Here is a 20,555-nt window from a genome sequence, read left to right as displayed (position 1 = left end):
TGGAATTCTCCAGGCAAGTACAGTACTGGGTGATAGGAAAATCTCCAGCACCCCATTACCTATGAAATACAGGAGCAAAAAGAGCAAATCTCAGGCTCAGCTCTGTGAGTTTGCTACTAGTGCTAAGGGAGGTAACACTGCCCAGGAGGTCACCGATGCCCTCTGCAGCTAAGTCCAACAGACTTAGCTTACTGCGTCTAGACTTATCTTACTAATTCCTGGGTGGCATCTGACAGGGCTGCCTACTCCCTGCCTCTCTAACCACGACTTTCCATTGGCTTTCCAGCTGCTTCTCTGGCCACTTTTATCAGCCTCCCTTTGTCCGTTGTCCCTGAAATACTGGTGCCTCTCAGCATGTTGACCTCTCTGTGCTCTTCCCAGCATACATGCTCCTCCAGAATGATGTCTTCGAATTCATTTTAAACCGTCGCTGAAATGTTTCTGCTCTCTGTGCCCTCAAGACAAAGTCTCTTCCAGGCTCCTGACCTGCTTATCCAACTAGCTGTGGGACATCTCAGAGGTGTCCTACAGCCTCAAAGCCACAGGGCCAAAACTGAGCTCATCATCTTCTCACAAACCTGTACTCCCTGAAGTATGTTCTATCTCAGAAAAAGGCACTACCAATGTCCCCTCTGCCAAGGCAAAACCCAGGACTCACTGACGCCTACGTTTTCTTCCCTCTCCGGCTCTTCATTTAGTCACTCACCAGGTCCTGCTGTTTCCCTGGCGGGCTACAGTCCATGGGGTCACAAAGAGTCGGACACAACTGAGAGACTAACATACACACACGAAGTCCTGGTGGTTCTACCTTCTAGCATGTCTGCAGTCGGTCCACATCTCTCCCCTGCTCCTGTCGCAGCTCTGGGTGACGTCACCCATACTCTGGCCTCCAAGGTGACAGCAGCAGCTTCACCCATTGCACCCTGCCCCCCGTTCACTCTCCTCCAGCCCTGCCTCACACAGCAGGCTCCAGAGTAGTACGCCCAAACCACACATGCGATCTCATTCTTCCTGAAACCTGGATAGCACAATCCCGTCCGACTCCCTTCCCCTGCCCCCACTGCTTTCAGGATAAAGTCTCAACTCTGAAACAGAGACAAAGGGCCTTTAATGACCTGACCCTTTCCTCGCTCCAGCTTCACTTCGCCCCACTCTCTGCCTCACCGCACACCTCCACAAGCTATGGCTCGCCAGTGCCTTGAGCAGGCCAGACTCCACCTCTGAGTTCTCAACTCTGTTCTGTTCTTTGCTCGGGACATTCTTCTTCCACTACTCCAAGGGGTTAATTAACTTTAACTCCTCCATATTCAACACTTCCTCCAGGAAGCCTTCCCTGATCAGGTCAGATGCTCTGCCCTGTGCTCCTAGAACACCTGATCCCTCCTACCTACCTCGCCTGGACAGCACAGTGACTCTGTAGGCTTTACCATCTGTCTTCTGAGCAGGCTCTGTAGAGCAGAGACTGTGCCAACTTGCTCATTAGTGCAAGGCATCTTTGGTGCCTAGCAGCAGGCCGAGCACATCATAGGTACTTAATAATTATTTTCAATAAAAGCACAAAAACAGGAAGAAGGAAGTTGGGGCTGGGGTACATTTCCCAGGGGCTAGATAAGACTAAAGACCTCAGGCTGCCCACAATTCACATGGATATCATTACCCAGCCATTTTTTTTAATTTTATTTTATTTTTAAACTTTACAATATTGTATTAGTTTTGCCAAATATAGAAATGAATCCGCCACAGGTATACCTGTGTTCCCCATCCTGAACCCTCCTCCCTCCTCCCTCCCCATACCCTCCCTCTGGGTCGTCCCAGTGCACCAGCCCCAAGCATCCAGTATCGTGCATGGAACCTGGACTGGCAACTCGTTTCATACATGATATTATACATGTTTCAATGCCATTCTCCCAAATCTCCCCATCCTCTCCCTCTCCCACAGAGTCCATAAGACTGATCTATACATCAGTGTCTCTTTTTCTGTCTCATACACAGGGTTATTGTTACCATCTTTCTAAATTCCATATATATGCGTTAGTATACTGTATTGGTGTTTTTCTTTACCCAGCCATTTTGAAGATCTATATACCTGGTCACGAAAGGGACCGAGTAAAAGTCTATGAACAAATTAAAATATATGTCTTCACACATGCTGCCAGAAAGCAATGAATGTTCCTGGCTACTAAAGATGGGTTAGTAGCAACTTTTCTTCTATAAAGAAAACATATGTCACCGGTAAGAGAATGTATATTATTAACTAGAAAGATTTTTATTTTGTTCCTTACCTGCTTTTTACAAATTGCCTGAACTCCTGAAGCTTCCATTTGTCATATTTTTCGAATCTTTTGAAGTGTTCTTCCGCATGAAATTTATCAGAAGATGAATTGTACGCAAACACCAAGCCACACTGGGCACCGATGCCACCACGTCGAACCTGGAAACAGAGGCCTAAGTAAAGAACATTGAAGGGGCTGGAATTGTGTGGCCATTCTGTTCCCAAGTAATGTGGTCAGATTCAAAGAGCTTAAAGCAAAGATGAAACCAACAGAGAGAGATCTCAAATACATGAAATCCTGGAAAAGTAAGAAAGTTGCTTCCCAAGAAAGGATTCCTCACCGTTTTTGATCCTTACACTCACACCATTCACAGGCTTAAAATCTATTCATCTTTGTGCCCCTGTGTCTGCTACAGGCCTGACACAGAAAATCACTAAAATCAATGAAAAGCCAGTGACATGGACTTCTGCAATGCAACCCTATTTTTAAAACTAGTAGTAACATTTCTGAAAGAAGGCAGCAGAAGAATTACCATAATTCTGATCTGAGTAACTTGGAAGGCAGATTCAGTTCCTGTAGAAAAAATAGTACTTGCTCTGGTTTTTCCAGTCTCTGTAAGAAAACCTACAAAAAAGAAAAATTAACATTAGGATGACTGATACATCTGTAATAACCGTAAGAACTAAGACCAACAAAACCAAGGCATATCCTTTGAGACAGAGGCATCTAGCCCATCTGGTCCTCTCATAAAAATTAGAAAAAGAATTCCTCTCTAGGCAGATGCAACCCCGCTGATCAACCACCAGGTAACAGATAATGGGCCATGTATAACTTCGTCAGAGCATAATCTTTTCAACTATACAGACAACCCTGCTCTGAGGCAACAATAAAGAAATAAAAAGTTGATAAAGATTGTGACTTTAATTCAAAGAGACAAAAGACTAGACAGTTAATCATCTTTCTGAACCATTCCTAAAACCACGACTGATGTTTGGCTGGGCTGTTAGAGGCAAGCAGACTTAAAGGCTGAGAGAGGAATTAGTTTCTCAAATACTGTCAGGAAAGATTCTGAGTCTTCAAAATGGGCAAGAAAAGAATGTGTGTGTTTGCATGTGTCCTCAGTCATGTCTGACTCTTTACGATCCCATGGACTATAGCCCACCAGGCTCCTCTGTGCTTGGGATTCTCCTGGCAAGAATACTGGAATGGATTGCCATGTCCTCCTCCAGGGGATCTTCCCGACCCAGAGATTGAACCCTCGTCTCCTGCATTGGCAGGCAGATCCTTTACCACTGAGCCACCTGGGAAGCCTCCCCAAGGTGTTTATTTAACCCACTCTTTTGAGTTCTCACCACCTTTCATTGTCTCTAAGCTACTTGATAATTCTATAAATTGTACAATATGACAGTAATGCAAATGATTCTTGTCCACAGAAATAAAAATTGTGTCTATAGGAACACAGCTGATTATTCCTTATGAAGACTGACCAATTTTGCAGCCATCTGTAGATTCATGTTAGCATTCTCATTGGTCTCCATGTATTAATGAGTTCTCCTTTGACCTGCCTGTATAACATCCTAGTGGTCCCCTCCCTACTGTATAATGTGAACATTCAAGTACTTTTAAGTTGTTACAGGTGACTGACACATAGCAGATGGCAACACTGTAGTAAAGAAATCACACAAACAGTTCAGGAACCACTGATGCCAAGTGAAGCACACGGGCAGTGAAGACTGCACGTCCTGAAAGTTTCAAAGACCACAGTGCGGTTCCACAGGGCCTCTAGTGGCCGTTTCCACTCACTAAAACCCCGCAGGTCCACCACTCACCGTCCCTCGTCCATGGCTCAGCAAGCAGGTTTTCAGGCCCTGACTTCTCTTCTTTTCCCTTGACATCACAGGCCTGAAGAGTCAATTGGAGAGGTTTCCCTGATCAAAGAAAAGAGAGAAAGCGAGAGAGCCTGAAGCTAGCGCTATGAAAAAATGAAAACTAGAATGCTCATCAGTGGAAACAGAGAGCCTGTGGCCACCCAGATTGCTAACTAAAAGCTGACCCATTTAAAAGCTAACATAGGAAGTAATATCAGATAAAAGGGGATACAACCCTTTTCTGCTCTCCTGAAAGAAACAAAGAATAAGTCAATCCAAAAGAATCACTCTAGAATAACAACCAGTCAGAAACAAAGCATATTGTAAGACACAGATTAATAACACAGACTTAATATAGTTGTGTGTTGAGCAGGAGAAGAAAGGAATTCCTAAGACACTGTTTGGGAGTCAATAATTAAGTTTATTGTAACTGCATTTAAATATATAAATAATGAAAAAACAAATATCATATATTAATGCATATTTATGGAATCTAGAAAAATAATACTGATGAACCTATCTGCAGGGCAGAAATACAGACTCAGACACAGAGAACGGACTTGCGGACACAGCGGGGGAAGGAGAGGGTGGGACAAACTGGGAGGGTAGCACTGACAGACGCACACTGCCGTGTGAGACAGACGGCCAGTGGGAAGCTGCTGCTCAGCACAGGGGCCCAGCTGGCTGCCTGTGACCACCCGGGGGCGGGGGGGCGGAGTGGGGAGGCTCAAGAGGGAGGGGATGTAGGCTTACTTATGACTGATTCATGTTGTCGTATGGCGGAAAGCCACACAACAATGTAAAGCAATTACCCTCCAACTAAAAATAAATTTAAAATATATTAATAAAATAAAACATACATAAATAATGTCTCGGGGTTTGGCGTCTTGTTTCTTAAAATTATCTCTAGGCAAATTTTGGAAGTTTTCAAAATTATATAGATCAACTTTTACTATCATGATCTGAAAAACATTTTCTTTTGTTTTAGTAATGTAATGAAAACTCTATAACCCTATTAACCTATAAACCAAACTGGAACTAGAACATTATCAATAATGAACAGCCCCCCTAGGCATTCCTCCCCCGTTTAGGCTCTCTGCCCAAATGACAGCTAAACTGAATCGAAAACTTTTCTGGAGAATATTTTCCAGATAGATCCCTCCTATCTGGCCATGGATCCCAGCCTCTTCAAAGAAATGATCTTCCCAAAACTGGGGAGGGGGTAACTGGACTTACATGATATCTATTGATGACTTAAACAATTAAAAGTAAACTATTAGGAAATATTAAGGCAAAAGTACAAATATCATCTCTGGAGAAGGAAATGGGAACCCACTCCAGTATTCTTGCCTGGGAACTCCCACGGACAGAGGAGCCTGGCAGGCTACAGTGTGTGGGGTCGCAAAGAGTCGGGCACAGCTGAGCAGCTGAACAACAGCAAACACCACAAGGAATGACCACAGTGCTCTGATGGGATGGGGTCCAACGCAGTACTCTGTGGATAGAAGTTTCAGTCCTAGAGGCTAGGATGGCACGTGTCAAGTGCAGTCATCTGAGAGTAGCTGTACAGACTCCTGTGTTGAGAAGGATTAAGAAGCTCCGACCTGGATCAGTGGAAACGTGCTAAGATGCATTGGCATTGGGCCCAGGAGGGAAAGTGGTGGCTGGCATGTATGTCTGCCCATATATGTCATTCCAACCAGCTATCAGCTATCACGAGGATGCATTCCAAGACAAGGGTCTTTGCGCCAGGTCTGGCATTCAAATGGCCACCAAGCCTCAGTCATTAGGTCAGTAAACCCTGGGAGTGCAGTGCAGTGGATACTCAAGTTTCTTTTCTGCTAATGCATCCATAAATGAACCAGCATCTCCCTCCTTCCTATTAACCTTAGTCAAAGAAGACATTTTCCTCCAGAAACCACGGTATAAGTACAATGACCCAGCCCACAAACTACTATTCAAAAAGATAAGATGCCAGAAGGTCCCCCGTTGGTGATGGTATCATGCATCTTTGTGCACCTTGCCGAGGTCACTTACCGTATTTAAGGAGCAGGTTCTGCCTGACCGATGCCATGGATGAGATGAGCGATGAGGCATCATAGTGTGTGTCCAGGTGATCAGTGACAGTACACAGAGAGCTCAGCACTTTGGCAACACTTCCTCTTGCTAGTGCAAAGGCCAGAAGAGTCAGCTCCACCTCTGGTGTAGAACGGCAGCTACAAACAAAGAGCAGAAAGCATTTCACTTCTTAAAACGTGAGAAAATTCAGGTAGTTCAAACTTTGTGTAACTGATCACCAAAAGCAAAATCAACCTGCCATACACTTCATCCATTTACCAGAAACACTTTTTCAAAACCCTTAAGATATCCTAAAGAAAAACTAAATCGGTCTGGAGGAATAGGAAATAAAACCCTCACCTTTGTAACCTTAATCTGTAAGTATAAAATAATGCTATCAATTTCAAGAAGTCCAACTTTATAAACCAAAAATAAATAAGCTGTTGCAATAAGTGCCTGCTATCAAGAAGCTTTGAGTAATGACCTGGCTTGCCCAGACAGCTAAGGGCTTTTTCCTTCAAGCAACAATCACGTATTTTAGGTCTACTCCATGTCACGCTTATCTAGTTTCTTAAACACATTACCCTGAAAGTTTCAAAACTGTCTAGATGTCTCAGGGCCTGATTTGTACTCTAATACAGTAAAGTCCTCAGGGCTCACTGTGACAGAGCTGAGTGTTCCCACACTAACTGACTTCTCTATCAGCTATCAGGGTCTCCTTTCCCAGGTCTATGGACAACCAGGCTTGTTAGACCTGCCCAGGGAGGCAAGCAGGTGCTGGGCTGGGGATGTGAAGGAACGGAGAGGCTTTGCGTTCTGGACTGTGCCACAAATGGAGAGGCTTTGAGTTCTGGACTGTACCACCTCTGCCCTGGCTGAATCTGAGGACTACTCTGCCCCCACCCCCAATTCCTAAGGTCGGGGGACATTACTAGTTAATGCAGGGCACTGTTATTTCACTTTCTCTTCAGTCACTAAAAAATGAAACACTGGAAAAATTAAAAAAAAAAAAAAAGACGTGACAAGCACATATGCCCTCTATCTGCCACCAACACCGGCCCCCCATTTCCCCCTACCCCACTTATCGACCTTGAGTTCTTACCTAGTAATCCTTATGAGGAAGCTGTCCACCTCTTCCAGAACGTTGGGAGACAGGAAAGTGGAGAAATCTGTAGATCCTGGTGAGAGGGACAGCGGAGGCATGTGCTGCAGTGCCTTCCTAGGAGTGTAAGGTGCACAGTCAGAATAAACCCGGGCCAACGATAAATGTATTAATATAACTTCAAGTCAAATAAAAATACATTGTTGGAAGCTTATTTGGATTAAACCCTTACTAAGAAACAGTGTTCCTACAGAGAACCTGGTACATAAATCAGCCTTTTTCCTACAGGGGTCCCAGTCCTAAACCATTTAATGGGATTTCTTTTCTTTTTTTTTAAGAGTTCCTATAAGAATTTCTTGAAGAGTTAAAGAATTTAAGAATCTCTTAAAGAGTTTCTTTAAGAATACACATGACTCTGGTATTCAGTTGGTCACTTCACTCGAAACTTTGGAAGTCGAGTTGTTTCAGATCAGATCAGTCGCTCAGTCGTGTCCAACTCTTTGTGACCCCATGAATCGCAGCACGCCAGGCCTCCCTGTCCATCACCAACTCCCGGAGTTCACTCAGACTCACGTCCATCGAGTCAGTGATGCCATCCAGCCATCTCATCCTCTGTTGTCCCCTTCTACTCTTGCCCCCAATCCCTCCCAGCATCAGAGTCTTTTCCAATGAGTCAACTCTTCGCATGAGGTGGCCAAAGTACTGGAGTTTCAGCTTTAGCTTCATTCCTTCCAAAGAAATCCCAGGACTGGGATTTCTTCAGAATGGACTGGTTGGATCTCCTTGCAGTCCAAGGGACTCTCAAGAGTCTTCTCCAACACCACAGTTCAAAAGCATCAATTCTTCGGTGCTCAGCCTTCCTCACAGTCCAACTCTCACATCCATACATGACCACAGGAAAAACCATAGCCTTGACTAGACGAACCTTTGTTGGCAAAATAATTGTCTCTGCCTTTGAATATGCTATCTAGGTTGGTCATAACTTTTCTTCCAAGGAGTAAGCGTCTTTTAATTTCATGGCTGCAGTCACCATCTGCAGTGATTTTGGAGCCCCCAAAAATAAAGTCTGACACTGTTTCCACTGTTTCCCCATCTATTTCCCATGAAGTGATGGGGTCGGATGCCATGATCTTCGTTTTCTGAATGTTGAGCTTTAAGCCAACTTTTTCACTCTCCACTTTCACCTTCATCAAGAGGCTTTTGAGCTCCTCTTCACTTTCTGCCATAAGGGTGGTGTCATCTGCATATCTGAGGTGATTGATATTTCTCCTGGCAATCTTGATTCCAGCTTGTGTTTCTTCCAGTCCAGCGTTTCTCATGATGTACTCTGCTGCTGCTGCTGCTAAGTCGCTTCAGTCGTGTCCGACTCTGTGCGACCCCAGAGATGGCAGCCCACCAGGCTCCCCCGTCCCTGGGATTCTCCAGGCAAGAACAGTGGAGTGGGTTGCCATTTCCTACTCCAATGCATGTACTCTGCATATAAGTTAAATAAACAGGGTGACAATATACAGCCTTGACGTACTCCTTTTCCTATTTGGAACCAGTCTGTTGTTCCATGTCCGATTCTAACTGTTGCTTCCTGACCTGCATACAAATTTCTCAAGAGGCAGATCAGGTGGTCTGGTATTCCCATCTCTTTCAGAATTTTCTGCAGTTTATTGTGATACACACAGTCAAAGGCTTTGGCATAGTCAATAAAGCAGAAATAGATGTTTTTCTGGAACTCTCTTGCTTTTTCCATGATCCAGCGGATGTTGGCAATTTGATCTCTGGTTCCTCTTCCTTTTCTAAAACCAGCTTGAACATCAGGAAGTTCACTGTTCACATATTGCTGAAGCCGGGCTTGGAGAATTTTGAGCATTACTTTACTAGTGTGTGAGATGAGTGCAATTGTGCAGTACTTTGAGCATTCTTTGGCATTGCCTTTCTTTGGGATTGGAATGAAAACTGACCTTTTCCAGTCCTGTGGCCACTGCTGAGTTTTCCAAATTTGCTGGCATATTGAGTGCAGCGCTTTCACAGCATCATCTTTCAGGATTTGGAATAGCTCAACTGGAATTCCATCATCTCTGCTAGCTTTGTTCGTAGTGATGCTTTCCAAGGCCCACTTGACTTCACATTCCAGGATGTCTGGCTCTAGGTGAGTGATCACACCATCGTGATTATCTGGGTCGTGAAGATCTTTTTTGTACAGTTCTTCTGTGTATTCTTGCCATCTCTTCTTAATATCTTCTGCTTCTGTTAGGTCCATACCATTTCTGTCCTTTATCGAGCCCATCTTTGCATGAAATGTTCCTTTGGTATCTCTGATTTTCTCGAGTTGTTTAACTCAGAAATATATGTTTTTTAAATTTTAGATTTGAGAACGGCATTCTAAATACTGTTTGTAGATAAAGAAGGCATCCAGCGAGAATCCACCCAACCTGTTGTGAAGACAATATCAGGCATATAAACTTTAAATATATCCGATCTTCAACAACTTGGCATAACTCCACAAAAACAAGGTAGGAAACTCATCCTCTTCTCCTTCCTGAAAATTCAGTCCATAGAGGAGGGTTGTGCAAGGCAGGCACTCGTGTGTGCCTGGGTGGGGTGCATGGTGGCCCAGTGAGGTACTGGAGCAGGGTACTGAGCAAAGAGACAGCCTGGTATGGAATGCCAGCCCTGAGAAGGTGAGGAGGGAGTTCAGGCAAGGGCTGGGGAGCTGGAAGGCTGGTTATACAGAGTGGGACTCTTTAAATAAGTGAACATATTAGGGTTGATGGGAGCCAAGTTTCTCACAGTCATAGCAGGGAGCTACAAACACAGAAAGAGAGACAATCAGAATGAACATGGTAGCCCTGGCTTAGAAGTATCAGTGTAAACTCAAGAGTTTTCAGTGTTACAGACAGAGAAATAGATACAGGAGGTGATGTGTCTATGTATACACACGTGTCTATTACTCATACACAGACATATACTTCCCAGCTGTGTCCACTGAGAGAAGCAACACTCCGACAGCAATGGGTTTAGTTTGTTCAGTTCCTAAACACAACTCTCCACTAAAAGTGACCACAACTCCTGAGAAAAAAGGCTAATCCTAGGACTATGGCAGGAACATTCAAGGTAAGCCCGGAATATTTTGTTGTAAGGAAGAGTTCCAAGATGAGGACACGTCAGAAGGACACATGTCCGAGTTCCTATCAGCCAAATCTGGGCCAACCTGAGAAGCAAGCTGTGATGGATAACAACCGCAGGAGTAAATAGGAATCATAAGTCACGTCAAGTGAAGCCTAATGAGGAATGCGATATTTAGAGTCTCCCAGTACCTCCTCACAAAATACGAACTTGAACCGTCTGAAGTGCAAGCGCCAAGTCTTGACCACTGGACGGCCAGGCAAGTCCACCCTAACAGTTTTTTTTAAAAGAAAATTTCCAACAGTGCTTTACATTTAAAAATAGACTAGTTTAGTGTCCTTGAAAAGATCTGACTCTTTTGTGAAAAGAGCCTTCAACCTAGGGCCGAGGTCCAAAGACCTCCAGCTGATCCATCACTGCTTGGTCATGTACCCCAGGAAAGGTCACCGTACACTTGACTGGAAAATAGGGATACTTTTTACACATACATATTATGATGTAAGTGGGTAAAAAATATATAGCATCTGAAGGTGTTTTATCCCATATAAATTACTATGTATATGCAAGCAGCTGTTCCCCAGGGGGTAAGGGATAGGAATGGCATATGTGGCCCAGCCCCACCCTCCCCCAGGACCGAAGCTGAAGGCACAAACAGGAAACAACAGAGCACCTGAGGGCCGGCTGCTGACTGAGTCTCGAGGGTTGGAGGGCGCTCAGTGACTCGTCCTACAGGGCTGGAGAGAGAGCACGCCGTGACAGGCCTGGAAAGCACAGCGACTTACTGAGTGTTGCGCAGCACTGTCTGGACAAAGGCAGGATTTGTCTCCATGGAAGCCGTCACCAGAGATGTCAGTAGAGACCAATACCATATTGCAGAAGCATCTGAGACTGAGACCCCAGACTTCTTGACTCTCTGAAAGCCAACAGCCCTCAGACCGTGAATTCTAGTGTCACATCCATCACTAAGACAACGCTTTATGTTAATCTGGACATCTGTCAAGCGCAAACAACAAATTCAGTATTGGATTAACTTCTTCAGTTCAGCAAATGCTAGGCTTCCAACTAAAAGCAAAATAGTAATTCACATTTCGAAAAGAAAATGCTAAAGATATATTTTGATGCCAGAAATAAATGGTGTGTGCAATGGAGCAAGTATACAATCTATTTGTCAAAAGAGCAGTGACCAATCTAAGGAGCCAAAAGTATTACGTGCAAAATTAAGGGTGGCTTAAATCTTTACATCACAATGCTTCATAGGAATTTATGACTCTTGAAAAGCACAAACTGTATTTTTAAAATCCTGATTAAACACATGGTAAGAAATGTCTATAATTTTTCCTAGAGTTCCAAAATTTAGATTTAGTTATAAAACAGCAGCTGGCTCATAGCCGTTGTGAGGATTTCTTTTTAATAATCAAGTCCAAATAGATGACATAGGCATGACTCACTTTTAAGAGCTGTCAGAATTTCTTATTTGGGTTGGAGAGGAGGAGGTGAGAAGTTAAAAAGGACACAACTCAGAGAAAAGACCACCACAGTGCAAGACAGGAAGCGGCTATTCCACAAGCTTAACTACTTCTTTGCCTAGGGGTGAGACACAAAGACTCTACCTCCCTAGGCCTCAGTTCCTCTGAGCAAAGTAAGAATACTTCTTTTGGCCCAGGAAAGCATTAGGAGAAATGAGACAAAACATGAAGCATTCCGGCTCCCTGAATGAAATAAGCCTGGAAAGAAATCACAGAATTGTGATTATTTCCAAAATGCTATGTGTGAAGCAAGGTTATAATAGTATAAAAATGGAAACAACTGAAATGTAAGAAGAAAAAGCTTCTTAAAATTAAGGCACAGTCTTAACAACACTAAGTAAAGGCGTGCATGAATGTATGGTGAGACAACACGTTAAAAAGCTACAAAAGAGCATGAATGAAATATCACCACTTTTGTAAAAAGATACATAAAGATATACATATATATATGCAAACCTATTTTTAAGTATTCTTAAAAATATATATATATATGTCTGTGTGTGTGTATTTATATACATATACAAAATAAGAAAAGGACTGGAAGGATCCATACCAATGAATTCACAGTTACAATCCCCAAGTAGTGGGATTTTGAATAATTTTTTGTTTGTGTCAATATTTCTAATTTTCTAATAAGAAAAAAAATTTTTTAGTTAAAAAATATTTTACTGCTTTTCTATAACTTTTCAAAACACTGAATAGGTGAAAAAACAACCACTTTGATGTGCACAATGAGACGCAAATCAGATCTCCAAAGAAAAACAAACAGCCTTTCTACTTCAGAGATCTTCCTGCCAAAACACAGGGCCTTCCTTCCTCCCCTCCAGTCCTCTTACTTAGAAGGGCAAGGTGCCTCTTGGTTGACTCACAGAGCTGACTGATGTTGGCATTCTCCAGCAGTGTCACATAGCCGGTGACATTGCTGGGGATGTGCACATCGCGGACTTCCTGAAGATCGCTGGCCGTCCTCCCCACGGCGACGGTCACCTGCTGCGGCATGTAGCTCTGGTCAGTGGCCGCCACAGCAATGGACAAGTGCCTGAGTACGACGTCTGGCTTCATTTTTAGACTGGAAAACACGAAGAGAGAGCAGAAACGACAAATGTTTATACAGGCTGAGAACTGGCAGGGCCCACAAGTCCCACCTCCAAGATCCTGTAGGTGATATATACGCAAAGACTGACTCCCCTAAAAGCAACTAACTTGAAAAGCTGGCTACTAGTTTCAAAGTTCTTATGACCTTCCCAAGTTTCTAAAATCCCTTTCAGTTCAAGATCAATCTTCTAGTCTTTTTTTTTAATGCTTATACTTTATGTATGTATGCATTTATTTTTGGCTGTGCTGGGTCTTTGATGCTGCTCGGGCTTTTCTCTAGTCGTGGCAAGTGGGGACTACTCTCTAGTTGCGGTGCGCATGGACTTCTCACTGTGGTGGCTTCTCTTGCTGTGGAGCTCAGGCTTTAGAGGTGCAGGCTTCAGGACTTGCGTCATGTGGGCTCAGGAGTCTTGGCTCCCAGGCTCTAGAGCACAGGCTCAATGGTTGTGGCGCATAGGCTGTTACTCTGAGGCATGTGGGATCTTCCCAGATCAGGCATCGAACCCATGTCTCCTGCATTGGCAGGCAGATTCCTTACCATTGAGCCACGAGGGACACCCTCTATTTCCTTTTAAGATACCAGTACAGGCAGGAAAGTATAAAATGAACATTCTAATAAAATGCCTTTACCCAGTATGAAGCAAGTTCTAACTGTATCCAAAGAACTGAGATTTGCTCATGTATAGATGGCTAAAGAGCTTATTTAACCTTTATGAGAAAACAGTAATTATTTCTATTTCCACCAACTGAAATCAGCCCATTTTCTGATGGGACAGATGATATTTTAGACAGCAGCTTCAGAACATACAGAAACATCACGGTTGACTGTCATCAGTTTCACTTCAGGATTCTTGACCACACATTCCCTCTCTCTCTACCAAACTGGCCAACTTAGTTGCATAAATTAAATGTGCAGAAATGATCTTAAAATCACATCAGATATAAGAAAAGTATCCCTTATTCCTTGTGACACTAACCTTCCTGAAAAACTAGTAAAAAGATCTGAAGTCAGTATCATAAATACTAGTCAAATGTTAATTTTCTCCCTTAAAATACCAGTAAAGAAATTATCCGTATTTATGAATATACGAACATGGATATATAATTTCACATGATTCTTTTAACTTGATTCTTACAGCATCGTCACAGATAATCACAAGAAGAAAAAAAACTAGGCAGTTAAGACAAAAAATAGTCTAAATTTTTAAAAAATGATTTTTTTTTTTAACACACTGACAGGGTAAAGGAGAAGGCAATGCCACCCCATTCCAGTACTCTTGCCTGGAAAATCCCAGGGACGGGGGAGCCTGGTGGGCTGCAGTCCATGGGGTCGCTAAGAGTCGGACATGACTGAGTGACTTCACTTTCACTTTCATGCACTGGAGAAGGAAATGGCAACCCACTCCTGTGATCTTGCCTGGAGAATCCCAGGGATGGGGGAGCCTGGTGGGCTGCAGTCCATGGGGTCACTAAGAGGCGGACATGACTGAAGCAACTTAGCAGCAGCAGCAGCAGACAGGGTAAAAGAAAGAAAGCAGGTAATTTCCTTAGACCTTCACCCAAGAATCTGGTATTATGGCACCCACCGAATCCAGTGTGAGCGGGCACTGCCATCTGACTGCCAGTAGGATGAGGTTTCTCCATTTGTCATCTTGTCAATGTCTGCAGGGTTGGAGGATGTTTCTATATAAGCGTAGCATTTCGCGACAGACTTGAGTTTGTCCATCTCTGGGCTTCTAGTCAGATCTCCAGGGCTCTCTGTGAGAAAAACCAGATTTTATCATGACATCTTTTTCACAAAGCATTTTTTAAAAAGGTCATTTAAAATATCTAACAGAAATATTCCTGGCACTTTGGCCCTAGAAAAATAAATGCTCTGTAAAATCTCCTTCTAAATTGGACAACATGTATAAAGAAGAAATTGGCCAAGGACTGCTCCATGGGTTGGTGGTAGTACAGCATAAATCACTGATATATTTGCAAAACTAACCAAGAGATGAAAATGGTGACTTATAGTTTTAACTTACATTTCTTTAATTATGAGTGAGACTTTTTAAGCCACTTGTTTGTAAGCCGCTTGTGTTTCTGAGTATGGCTTTGTCCTATCCTCATCTACTTGTTACTGGGTCACAAGTCTTATCAATTTATACATTTTGTATATATTATGTAATGTATATATACACACACATAATAAGTAATATTTCAGTTCAGTTCAGTTCAGTCGCCTGTTTACTGTGAACCAGGCGTTTTTCTACACATTTTCTATGTATTAGTTCATTTTAGAGATGAGGAAACTAAGGCAATTAAGTAACTGCCCAAGGTCAGTTAAAAAAAAAAAATACTCTCACAATGTTACAAAATACACCTTTGTTCTGTAAAATGTTATTTGCCTTCTGACTCTGCTTATGATATGTTTTGCTGTACAGAACTTTAAATTTACATACAGTCTAACTTACTAATCTTTTCTTTTGTAGTTTCATGTCCTACTTAGAGAGGTTTTCCCATGTGAGGGCTTTTATAAAGTGGAACTCCTTCCTTCTAGCACTCTTTCCTACAGCTTTCTTTTTGGTTGAACTTTTTAATCCATCTGAAATTTATTTGATTAAGTGGGTTAAGAATCTAGTTTTATTTTTTTCTCCAAATGTCTAACCAGTTCCTTAACCCAATTTGTAGGCTAATTCACTTCCTGCCCTGACTTGTAATGCTAACTAACTACATCGCGTACCATGTTCCCATATGCAACTGGGTCTATTTCTGGACTGTGAGGCTCCACGGACCTGCCAATTCATATTATCAACTTTTGCTGTGGTCACCAGTGAGTCTGTAGTGGCTTCCCTCATTTATTCAACAACTGTTCACTGAGTACCTACTGTGCGGCAAGCATAGTTCTGGGTCCCAAGGATAATGAAGCGAATAAGACAGACAAAAATGCAAGTAAATAATAATGCTACAACTTCAGGTAATAAGTGCCATTTAGACTTTTAAACCTGCAAAGGGGACTGTGACCAAAGGGGGGAAATGGTGGCAGTGGGGGCATCGGTCGAGAGTAATGAGGAGAGGCCTGCCACATCTGAGCGGAGACCTGGGTGATGAGAAAGCAGTTTGGTTAAGAATAAGGCGAGGGGGAGGGGAAGGAAGGGAAAAGTGGAAAGGGAGAACAGTTCACATTCTTCTGCTACAAACTGGTCAGTATAATTTCAGAAATAAAAGCAGGGAGGAGGGCTGGCTCATCCTGTCAATAAACACTCACTTGGAAGAAATGATCACCAGGCATCCTCAAGAACAGCCCCACCCCGCACACATACCCTTCTCTTTTTGTACCAGCTGATCCAGAGACTCCTTCAGAACAGAGGCCCTCATGGTGCTCATGTTATTGCAGTGGTCCAACATGGGGTAGGGGATGACGGTGCTGGAGAGCCGGTTGCGATGCAGGAAGCGCAGGATCATCGCCGCATGGACATCCAGGCCCTCCTTGGACTCTGAAAATATGTCTATGAAACCTAAGCAGAAAAAGTCCATTTTTGATGTTTTTGGGAACCTACCACAATAGGTTCCACATTCCCTGCCTGGTGGCCTAGCAGAATTATCTGAATCAAAAGCAGCCATTAAGAATCCTCTCTGGTAGTTTCAGCTTTAATCATTTAAAAATCTAAAGACGTTTTTAAGAAATGAACCAGTGGTGATCTCAATTTCAAAATTAATTTCACTGTAGTTTCACAGACATTTTAGAAGACTTAGAATAATGATAATTTCTTTCAATCCAAGCTCCCAATTTTTATGTTTAATTTATAAATTTAAATACTAACTAGACATTTTTGAAGAAGTTTTGCATATTGAATATAGGCTAGGAATAATGTTTATCACGTTAGAGTGTAATGGCGTAACTGCTTTTATACTAAGCTACAAAAATAACGATAATGAAAACACAACCATTAACCTGACCACAATTCTTGAGTGCATTTTCTAGTTTTCAAGGTCCTTCCACAGACATCATTGCAGTCGGCCCCCATGGTAAGTGGTGGGGGGAGGGTGGGGAGAAGGCACCGAAGGCTCTGGTACCCTCCTCTTACAGCCGAGGAGGAACGAACGAGGCTCGGGTGAAAACACCCAGGGGAGGGACTGCAGAGAGGCCCTGCACCGCTTCCAAGTGCTTCCTCCACCACTCCAGTCCTTCCTCTCCGGGGGGGCTCCTCTGGAGTCTCGTCCATCTGTCCCTCCCTCTGGTCACTGTCCAGACTCTGGCCTCAACACCTCCATTCATACACCCACCCAGATATCCTAAGTGGCTCCCCTGGCTGCATTTTGTCTGATGTTAACCTCAGTAACCTTTCAAAAACACAAAACAGGCCATGTCTAAAGTGAAGTGAAAGTCGCTCAGTTGAGTCCAACTCTTTGCGACCCCATGGACCATACAGTCCATGGAATTCTCCAGGCCAGAATACTGGAGTGGGTAGCCTTTCCCTTCTCCAGGGGATCTTCCCAACCCAGGGATCGAACCCAGTCTCCCGCATTGCAGGCGGATTCTTTACCAGCTGAGCCACAAGGGAAGAGGCAGGATGAGATGGGCCAGTTCTAGGGCACAGTTTCTCCTCAGTCTTATGTTTAGCTTCAAAAATTAAAGCAGTTTCCTTCTGCCCTAATAAAATCTTTTTGTTTCACACTTAAAAGCAGTTTCTCCTGCAGACTTCTGGAATCCTGCTCTTGTTATTGTAGGTTCAGCTACAATAACATGCTTTCAATTGAGGTGCACGTGACCCAGACAGTTAAGTGAAGAGAGAATAAACACAGCAGCTTTCCCTGGCGCTCAGACATGCTTAGAGACCTGGGGAGGGTTTTCTTTGTTTGTTTGTTTCTCTTTTACTTTCTAATTAAAACAAAAGTACATATATTATCACTGTATTACTGGATCAACTGTCACAAGCTGAGCACACCCAAGTGAGCAGCACCTAGAGCATGATTCCAGAAGTCCACAGGATAAACTGCTTTTAAGTGTGAAACAAAAAGATTATATTAGAGCAGAAGGAAACTGCTTTAATTTTTGAAGCTAACCATGAGACCGAGGAGAAACTGTGCCCTAGAAGTGGCCCATCTGATTCTGCCTCTACACAAAACCAGGAGCCCCTGGTTTGATTTCCCAAGCCCAGAAGTTCATGCCATCCCTCATATCTCCTCTTACAGTTCTTCTTAACGGACACTCAGGGTAATACCCAGACTTCATGTGATGACGCTGCTGGTACTGCACTCATCTGCTCCGAACAGACTGATGCTTGTAATGGGAAAACTTTTATCCCATGGTGAAATAAGCAATGAATCTGGTAAATGGGCTGTCTCTTTTAACCATTCAGCACTCATACAAAGAGATACGAAAGGGGTAAGTGTCAGTCTAGGCAAGACAGAGGGACCAGGAAAGTGGGATTCCACCAGTGAGGTGAGCTCAGCTCACCAAGTTTCAGCCTAGGATTATGATTTAAAATAAAAGAAAAACTCTTTTAAGTTAAAATAACAGATAAAATATTTCAGCAGAAAGTCCTAAGTCACAACCCTGCTAAGAAGGTCTGGACCCCCGATTAGGGATCTGGGCCCCGAGTTTTTCTAGCCTAATCCCCACTGCTCCTCAGGATCACTCAGAGCAACAGCACACTAAGTGCTGGGGATCCCCTGGTCGCCACTCCTGTCCTCTCCTCCCAAAACATCTCTCTAAGGTGTTCAAATAAAGCCCCTGATGCTACCCATATGCTGGTAATACAGAGGTGGGGGTAATACAAAATGCTAAAAGTTAGCTATGCATAATTCAAAGTGTAATTTTTACTGCCATGAGAACAGTAGAAAAATTAACATGTACAGGCTATCTATAATGCTCTATAAAAATTACATAATTCAAGACAATCTGAAGAAGAGCAGAAGTAGGCATTCTTCATTAATATACAGAAACTCTCCTTCCCTAGCTCAATACATCCTCAGTAGGAAGCCAGAGAGGTTAATCAGAGTTACATTTATGGATCCAATGAGTCTATTTGCCTCCCTGCTGCCCAAGATCCTCTGTGCTAAATATTATGACTCCAACTGCACAAAGCAGAAAAGCTCCTGGATAAAGTGAACTAAACCAAAAGGATGATACGCCAAGTTTAATTTTTTCCTTTCAAACTCAATTGCTTTCTCAATAGAAAAAAAAAAAAACAAGAAAAGGTAACTTTATTTTGATTCTGTTTCTGAGCTCCCTAAATAAAACCATCAAAAAATATAGACAAAGTTTTTTCATAGAGACAATGTAGAGGTACTGTTTCATTTTAAGCTATTTTTATTCTCACAAATTTCAGAGCAATGGCTTTCTAAAAATTAAAAAAGCTGGGTGCCTACCAAGTGCCAAACTACTAAATGTAAGGACTCATCAGAAGTAAAAGAGAAGGTTCCCTGCCCTCATGGAGCTCATAGGATAAAAGTGAAGACAGATATTTACAAACAAGTGAGTAATAATTAATTAACTAGAACAGTGATATGTTGGGGGGAAAAAAAAAATCAAATACACAATGCTAAGAAAGCCTACAACCGGGGCCAGGGAAGGCTTCTTGAGAGAGTGAAACAGAGAGATCCAGTAAGGAAGGTGGCCTCATGACAAAGGTTCATAAAGATGGGAGAACTGCTCAGCCACCACTGTGTGGGGAACACAAGAAATGATTATACTCAACACACATTCAGATCACGAGCTTAATGAAGGCTATCAGAATATCATGACTATTTCATGGTGCACACAAGCTTGTCTAATTACAATCCATATTACAGCAAAGCTCATTTGGGCTCTAAGAGAGCATTCTTCAGCATTCAGCACTCAGATGAGGGCCTTACCTGGAACAAGAGAGCACGCTTGCAGCTGTCTGATGATGTGGCTCAGCTCTCCCTGAAGGTTAGCTCCACTGGAATTCTTGAGGGCCTCCAACATGTTCTCAGCATCAACCGTACCATCACCCTCAGCATCAAACTGGGCAAAGGCCTACAAGACAAGAGATACAAGAAAATCAGATATGGGTTCCAAATTCTGAATAACTAACACTTTTTAAGACCAGTGATTTTTGTTATTGTTGTGGGAAGAGTTCATATATATCATTCAAAGAATAAAAAAAAAAAAAGAACAAATAAGTTCGGGATAGTAACTCATGATGTTCTGCAGAACGTGTATGGACAAGTATTGCTACCTGTAGGCACAACATCCAACATCATCATCATTTCGTCTCTTTCAAGAGAGTAAGCCCCCTGTCCCAAAATAATTTCAGAAGAAAGCAATCACCGAAAAATGTTCAACTGGTTACAAAGTGCCAAAAACAAAGCATTGGCTTAGGGTAGCATCTCAGGTTTAGTAGGGCTTTTTATTTTAAACTCTCTTTGGACCCGAGAGCTAACTTGGTTTATCTACTTTACGGCCCTGTTTACACTAACCTTTAACTATAATCTAATTTCACCCTGTTCATGTCGGGGAACCGGGTACAGCATGGGATTTGGCTTGAATCCTGCTCTGTCACTA

The 20,555-nt window shown here is 42.9% G+C and overlaps 1 protein-coding gene across 4 annotated transcripts in view; it reads right to left on the bottom strand.

Annotated features, from left to right (window-relative positions):
• ZZEF1 (zinc finger ZZ-type and EF-hand domain containing 1) overlaps positions 1-20,555 on the bottom strand; it is a 94,979-nt gene that overhangs the window by 66,418 nt on the left and 8,006 nt on the right. For 3 of the 4 annotated variants that reach the window (XM_025280819.3, XM_025280820.3, XR_003107949.3), the window contains exons 2-11: positions 19,883-20,027; positions 16,345-16,539; positions 14,626-14,797; positions 12,814-13,013; positions 11,201-11,411; positions 7,302-7,418; positions 6,179-6,357; positions 4,103-4,201; positions 2,806-2,897; positions 2,283-2,431 (exon numbers count right to left, since the gene is read on the bottom strand). In XM_025280819.3, coding sequence (XP_025136604.3) covers positions 2,283-2,431; positions 2,806-2,897; positions 4,103-4,201; positions 6,179-6,357; positions 7,302-7,418; positions 11,201-11,411; positions 12,814-13,013; positions 14,626-14,797; positions 16,345-16,539; positions 19,883-20,027 — 1,559 coding nt within the window. The remainder of the gene's footprint in view (positions 1-2,282; positions 2,432-2,805; positions 2,898-4,102; positions 4,202-6,178; positions 6,358-7,301; positions 7,419-11,200; positions 11,412-12,813; positions 13,014-14,625; positions 14,798-16,344; positions 16,540-19,882; positions 20,028-20,555) is intronic. The other variant, XM_025280822.3, reaches the window with a different exon arrangement.

This window comes from Bubalus bubalis, chromosome 3 (genome assembly GCF_019923935.1).
Source record: "Bubalus bubalis isolate 160015118507 breed Murrah chromosome 3, NDDB_SH_1, whole genome shotgun sequence".
Lineage (NCBI taxonomy): Eukaryota > Metazoa > Chordata > Mammalia > Artiodactyla > Bovidae > Bubalus > Bubalus bubalis.
Note: the sequence above shows the minus strand (reverse complement) of the source record. Positions and strands in the feature narration are given on the sequence as shown.